The sequence below is a fragment of the Oxyura jamaicensis genome, chromosome 1 (genome assembly GCF_011077185.1).
Source record: "Oxyura jamaicensis isolate SHBP4307 breed ruddy duck chromosome 1, BPBGC_Ojam_1.0, whole genome shotgun sequence".
Classification (NCBI taxonomy): Eukaryota; Metazoa; Chordata; class Aves; order Anseriformes; family Anatidae; genus Oxyura; species Oxyura jamaicensis.
The window spans coordinates 23,126,894-23,134,243 of record NC_048893.1 but is presented as its reverse complement, the minus strand read 5'-3'; the positions used below and the strand labels follow the sequence as shown (position 1 = coordinate 23,134,243).

The 7,350-nt window shown below is 42.7% G+C and overlaps 1 protein-coding gene and 1 long non-coding RNA gene across 2 annotated transcripts in view; one reads left to right on the top strand and one right to left on the bottom strand.

Annotated features, from left to right (window-relative positions):
* ATP6AP1 (ATPase H+ transporting accessory protein 1) overlaps positions 1 to 3,031 on the bottom strand; it is a 59,504-nt gene extending 56,473 nt beyond the window's left edge. The window contains exon 1 of the mRNA XM_035326895.1: positions 2,590 to 3,031. Coding sequence (XP_035182786.1) covers positions 2,590 to 2,774 — 185 coding nt within the window. The 5' untranslated portion in view covers positions 2,775 to 3,031. The remainder of the gene's footprint in view (positions 1 to 2,589) is intronic.
* A 2,446-nt stretch (positions 3,032 to 5,477) lies between these two features.
* On the top strand, positions 5,478 to 7,037 carry LOC118167504. Its single transcript, XR_004751175.1, has 2 exons — positions 5,478 to 5,561; positions 5,946 to 7,037. It is a non-coding gene; the product is annotated as an uncharacterized LOC118167504 (long non-coding RNA).
* Positions 7,038 to 7,350: the final 313 nt, after the last annotated feature.

Genomic DNA, 7,350 nt, shown 5'->3' with positions numbered 1-7,350 from the left:
CTATATTTCCTCTATATTTCCTCTATATTTCCTCTATATTTCCTCTACATTATCTTGAATAGCATGCTTACAATACAATAACGCATAAAAGAAGAGTTTTTAAACTTCTAGTACAGCTCTTTTGAGATACTGCTTTACAAACACTGTCTAATTGCACAATTTATTAGAACTCAGCAATTCAGTGTTGTGTCCTGATAGTTAACCCAGGAGAGGGTGATGGAAGAGATGGGTGAAGCTCAGCACCTGTTGGTCAGTGAGTGAAGCCAAAGTTTTAAATTGGTGAGACGTTTCCACAAAATGAACAGAAATCCTTTGATAATTACTGTACTTCTTTAGTTCCCCTTCTTAAAATTCTTAATAACAGTTCCCTGATTTCATAAGCCATGCACTGAAAGCCTTACATCACTGCAAAGTACCAAGATGTAAAGCACAGAATAGAGTTATGCAAACAAAAGTTCCTGTTCCTCTTTATTTTATGAAATAACACAAATCTCCTTTCCACTAGCTTCACAGGCTTTCACGAGACACAGGAACTAATTTGTCCCTCATAAAAACTTCCCCTTTTAAAAATGCAGAGGTCACGATAGGAGGAACACTTGTATTCATGGAAACATGAAACTAGTTTAATCAGTCCACCATCCTGATTTTCTTGCTCTAGATTTGTTCAGACCTGAACAATCTGCACTGGGGTGAGTTGCTAATTGCATCTTGGTGGAAAGTTTGTTTTATGACCACCCTGAATTAACCGATAAGACTTTGCTTATATTGACAACATGTGTAATATTTATATAAACTAGGACAAAGGAAGCACTGATCTTTCCATAGTCTCTTGAGATCACTTTTATCCTAACAAATCTCTCCAACATTGTTTGCTTTTAAATATAGAAGTTTAGCACTTATTCTCATGCCTGTGTTATAAAAGTGAACAGATTAAAATACAAAAAAACCTTGACATTGAGATGTCTGTTTGTATCTTTTGGGGGCGAGGGAGAAGTGAGGGATAGGTGGAGGGTTGTCAAAGTTACCTAATCAAACTTTATCAAAATGGTAGCATTTTCAGACTCCTGTATGCTGTGGCTGCCCAAGGGCCAGAGGTTCAGTTTCTAGAAATGCTTAAGAGATAGGAAGACGTATGTCAAAGTTGTTATTAACTACTGCAGAGAAAATAATACAATGCCCAGGATACATATGAAACAAACACAGTAAACACCTCCTGCATGTATGTTTTCAAATGCAATTTATCCACGGATCTCATCATTAAAGCACGACATATGAAAAAACAAAAACAAAAAAAAGCACCATGTTTAACTATATGGCACTATACACAGGATTTCCTGAAGAATAGCCTAACTCCTGACTATCATAAATTTTCTGAATCCTCCTATTGCTCTTAAAATCATTGCATTAAGAGGCAACTAAAAAAAATAAAAAGCAAACAAACAAACATACAAAAACAACACAAAAGGATTTAGCTCTCAGACTTAAAGCTTAATGATCTTGCCTAAAGACAAGAGATTTCCACTGGCATAACCAAGAGCAGTGTTTAGTCTGTCTTCCTGGTGACAGCTAGATAGTTCACCGTGCCTCAAACACGCTGAACGGCTCGAAGTCTCATGAAAGGTAAAGCGAATTCAGCACAACCAGCTGAAAGGGTAATTATCTCCAAGAAGCCACTGGTTGGATTCCCTCTTTCCTTTACAGACGGGTACAATTGTAAGCAGCACTCTGGGAATTAAGAGAGCGATGGAGGTACAAAGGCAGCGAGTCCCACGAATCCCGATGTGATGGTTGCCAATGGCCAAAGCAGCACAACGTGCCCTGCATGGCCGTGCCCACCACCAGCCCCCTCCACCGTGTCCCTCCTGTTCCCTTCCAGAGCAGACACCTTCAATTCAAGGCCAGCCATGGGACAAGAGAGCCTTTCCTGGAGACACCTGGCTGGAGAGTGACACGTTCAGCTGGTGTTAGTGATGGTTTCTATTAGAGAAACTGATTAATACCCAGCTGAGACGAGATGTCCTTTCGAACGAGGTGTAATGCATCGCTCTTGCAGAGGGCAGGAGATAAACTCTCCGCTAGATGGTCTGCAGTTTAGCTGTTATTTCTAACAACTGATGCCTATACACAAAGCAAATGTTAGTAAAATATTATTAAATGTTATTAAAAAATAAAAATAATAATAAAAGCAGCTTAGAAGTGGAAAAGCAGGACCTGGGAGTTAGGAGCTGCGAGGATTAAACTTGGCCAGGCAGTTTTTGGTCAGCTCCTTTCTGGGAGGCTGCCTTATGGCGTGCCTCTAAGTCTCGAAAGCTCTGACGGAGGAGTTCAAGGTTGCCTCTGGACGCATAAAGCCTACCCGCTTCAGACGTGAGGAATCACCGCCGCTCAGCTCAGCACACACAACTACAAGCAAAAACGTGTCGCTTCACCTGTTAGCTTGTTCACCCACCGGCAAGTTTACTTACGGCGCAAATTTACCACGCGGTAAGGCAAATTCACCGCTCGCCAGGCCCGGCTGGGTAGGAAATACACTTCCACACCCGATGGGAGCAGCGGGGTGGGTACCGCTGCCTGCTGTCGCTCTCCTACCTCGCGGTTGACCAGAGCAGCGCGGGTACGTGGTCCCCGGCCAGCGCCGTCCGGCCGGGCAGCAGCAGGGCGCCCAGCAGCACGATGGGGCCCGGCGGCAGCGGGGAGCCGGGCGTCAGGGGGGCCCCCGTCCCCAGGAGGGTGCCCAGCAGCAGCAGGGGGGCAGCCGGGCAGAGCCGTGCCATGCCTCCGGCGCAGCCCAGGCGGAACTGCGGCAGGCTGGGCGCGCACCCAGGCCCGCTGCACTTCCTGCTCCGCCGGGCTGCCCCGGCCTGACAGCGGCTCCGCGAGGCCGCTCGGCAGCCGCAGGGTGCTTCTTGGCAAAGCACTGGCTTCCTCAGCTCGGGGCTGGGGCTCGTAAAGGGTTTTAATAAGCCTCCGTCTCGTAAAACTCTCCGCTGTGTAAGCGGGGACAGATTCCTCTGACACCCCGGTGGCACTGGGCCCCTTCACACCCGTGTAATGCTGACCAGCTGGCACCTTCTGTCACAGAGCCCGGTGCGTGGGGTCGTGCCGCCAGCCATGCACGCCGGTAGGGCACACCAGTATCACTTGTTGCATGTTCATGTGTTTGTTTCAGAATCATTACGCATATTCATTACTTTCCCCCGAACTATTTACATAGGCTCTGCCCAGCGGTGCGTGCTTCCCAGCCCGGGGTGAGGGTCTCCGAGGGTCTCTGAAGAGCCCTGGTCGCAGACGAGTGTTTGTTCCCTGTCCCTGTCCCTGTCCCCGTCCCGTGCAGACATGCGCAGCTCCTCTCCCTGTTCTCCCCTGTGCTGTTTCAGCAGATAAGGATAAAGCAGCAGCCTGCCTCATGCAGGCAGCTCCAGCTGCTCCCATGCAGTTTCTGCTATCTTATGCTTAGGCAAGTGCTCTAAAGCTAAGCAGGCATCGGGCAGTTGTTCAGCTTTTGAGCTCAGATCTTTACATTTCGGATGAAGAGCCTGTCAGTGGTAACACCAGCACAGCAAGACCCACAGAGTCCAGCTCCTGACTTACTGTCCTAGCTCCTTGATAACTGCGGGCTGACAACAGCATTGCTCGGCTTCCAAGCAAAGTTTATCGAAAAGTTTTCCATGCTGAGCAAAATGTATGCTGCAGAACTTCTGTCTCCTTCCCCTGCTATATATTATCGTGTCCCTCAGCTTAGCTCTTTCACATGTGTTGAGAACTGGTGTCACACATTTGGGTGTTGACAGGTTTGAAGTCTGCAGTAAACCTACCCATTGCGGATTCCAGCGAGAAGGAAGAGAGTGAGAAAACGGTACGCTTGGAGTGCATCCACTGAGACATGGAGTTGTTCAGCTATCTTTTGCAAGGAGCAATGCTCTCCCAAAAATCAAAAATTTCAGAAGTCGGGAGCAAATTATAGCTGCTTCAGAACCTGACTTCAGTATTTCACAAGTCTTATGCAAGATCAAAATAGTCATAGAGCAATTCTTCATGCTGGGAAGCAAGTTTCTCTGCAATCCCTTTTCATCCCTGTCAAGCGCTGATTTGTTTCTGTGTCATCTGACTGCATGAGGCAGCAGCAGTCATTTAGCACAGGGCATGGGTGCCTCTTCACAACCAGAAGGAGATATTAAGGACATTACACAAAAGGAATTGTTAGCTATGCTAAAATAAGTTGTGACAAGGGAAAAATAAGGAAGCACAATGCAAATTGTAAGGCAGATATAAACAGAAGTCAGAAGGCATGCACATCTGAATCAGAGCACACATAGCTTGACTCATGAAGTCCATTTGCCTTAATTCACGGTATATTGTGCCAGCACTGTTGACTAATATGGGACAATTTGTTCATCATTTCAATCTCAAATCAGACTCCAGATACAAAAATAATATTTTTGAGGAAAGTAATAAAGCCAATTCCCCACATGCTCCTTTTCTTCTTCATGTTACCTTTGCATAACACTGAATTTAACCCTTTTATTGCACTTTCCCCTCCTCATGGATATTTCATAAATCCTTCATCTCCCTTTTCATAGGCCACTGTTAGTCTGTTTAAGGGAACAGACAGGTAAGAACAGTCCAGACCAGAAAGGACAGGAGTAGAACTGAAACACCCTACAGAGAATTTAGGATGAGCTGGAATAATTGAGTCAACAAAAGCAAAATATTTTGTAATTCTGGAATTGTTTGGCTTTTCCACGGTGTCTTCCAGAATGAGAGGTACCTGGTTTCTCATCTAACTGTCCGGAATGGTACAGACAGGTTTTGTGTGCATCTCCTGCCCACCAAGCCAATGGACTGCAACTTCTCCTGTCTGCTTCTTACAGTTATTTCTCATATAAGAAATGAAGAACTGAATGTCAGCATTACATAAAGCAAGAGTGCACAATGTGGTTGCCCACAGAATACTAAAGGAATCACAGAATTTGCAGCAAATTTTTCAAGTTTGCAGAACATGCTGGATTTACGTTGCAGTTAGCAGTCTTGAGAAATAATGTGTTGCTGCTTCTACACTTGCTTTTATTCCACTAGGCCCATACCTTCTGCGACCAGCTCCTTTTATTCTCTCTCCAGCTCACACAATGCAGAGATCCTTGCTTTGTGAAACAGAGCAATAAAGCAGCATATCTTCCTATTCTTTCAACGAAGAGCAGGTTCTAGGGGGTCTCCTCCATTACTAACACAGTTGATAAATATGACCAATGCTACCAGGACTTTCATATCTGAATGAGCCCTCAATGGTCTGACCTGCATGTGTGCAAATCAAGGCCCACAGATACACAGACAAATAATGCACTGTACCCTGACAGGGTTATCATTACCACAGGGGAAAATGATTCATTAGCAAGTAAGTGAAGATTCCATTTTTTATTTTTTTATTTTTTTAATGGGTGACTAACGTGTTTCCACAGGGCTAAAGCATTTATACCATTTAAAAAATTCCACTGCTGCCATGTGAACATCTTTTGCAAGTCTGCACTCAACTGCTGACACCATGAATGAAGAGCCTCACTCATGTAAGAGATTCCAGGCTTCTTGTTTCTGAAATGGTTGATGTAAAGTAGACTAATAAAACAAAAGAGAAGCTAAAACAAGGGAGAAAGTTATAAAATACAGATATATTATCCCTGTATCTTTCTGGCTGGTAGTATCTTGAAAAACTGACCAACCCTTGGTTTGAGTTGGGTCTTTCAGAGGGGATTTGCACACTCTAACCAAAGCACATACAAGGGAAATGAAGCACAGTTGGTAGATGTACTCTCCATATTCTGCCTTACAGAAACCACCTTCAAACTTTTTGAAACAAAAGCAGATTGTTTTCTCTCGGATTGCTGTATTACTTAGGATCAAACTTTTAACTGAAAACAAACTGAATTTTCCTTTTTAATATTTCTCCGCAGCCCACAGGTTGGGAATGACTGAAGTGAAGAAAGCTCTAAAAAAGGGAATGAGAAGAACCCATTGACTGGGATTTTAATTTGCCTCCCCCAGAAAATTTGGCTCGCGAATGCATCTGCATATATTTGCTCCTTTCTCTCTTTTTTTCTTCACTTCTAAAAATAAAGATTTCTTGCCAAACCATACGAAAGAAATTTAGCTAGTGCAAAGAGGTTTTTCAAAAGATTCCTTTCTCTGAATTAATTAAAATGAGATGGGATTGCAGACGTTTTTTCATCTGTGAGCAGGAACCTAAACGGTAGTATAGATTGATGTCTTTCAGCATACACAACAGCACACCCAGTTTACTCATGCATTTTCCACAGAGGCTTCTCCTTGAAAACTCATAGGTTAAATCCAGGCATGGAACTGCTTGTACATGAAGACTTTAAAATCCAGCACAAGTTCAAAATCCCGGAACCCAGACAACTGTGAAATCACTATGAAACTACAATGAAGGAACACCTCCACCACTATATATCTCCACTTAACTAAGATAATTTTATTATGAGAGGCTGTAGTATTGACATACCTTGTGCTTGCCTCTTACTCCTACCCACTTCTCTGGATTTATACATGCTTTCTTTTACAGTTGTATTCATATCACATATTTCACATATTTTTCATCCTGTCAAAGTTGAAATATGGAACTCAAAAAATAATGGGGAGAAAAGAACAAAATGGCTTCATTTCTTTTGCTTGTGAATCATTTAAAAAAAAAAAAGAGAGAGAAAAAATAATCCTCTCAACTTCATAATTCTACAAAAAGAAGTGTGAATGCCAGATTTGTGTGGGATGAAGGTAAATTTAGGACTGTAAGTCAGGCTAAAAGGGATCACTCTTGTAACAAAGACAATTTATAGTGCAAGATAAGCTACAAGAATTATCTATAGACCAGTGACAAAAATAAGTACCAGCCATTTTCTTTGCAAATACGATTCTTCAGCCCTAGTTTTGGGAGCTAACATGGTACTACAGCAGCATCTTAAAAAATCTTTTCCTCAAGCTCAGATAATAGACATATTCAAATTCAGGTTCTAAAAAGAAAAAAAAAAGCCAATATTTGGAAGATAGCTTTATATATATACATATGTTATCATTAATATTACTTCCTAATGAAAAATTATTTTCCATATGCTAAGTATTGAGTAGCAACTACTTTGCTACCCTCACATATGTAATCTATAATCCTGTTTCTATCACTGTTTACAATCACATTATGATACAAGAAAGGAATTAATGCTTTGTTAATTTTGACATCTTTTGGGGTCAAGGAGGTGGAAAGAGTGGTTGCTTCGAGTTCCTCATCCTATGAGACATAAAGGCAGAAATTTACATCTTGGAAAAATATAATTTGTAATGTACATA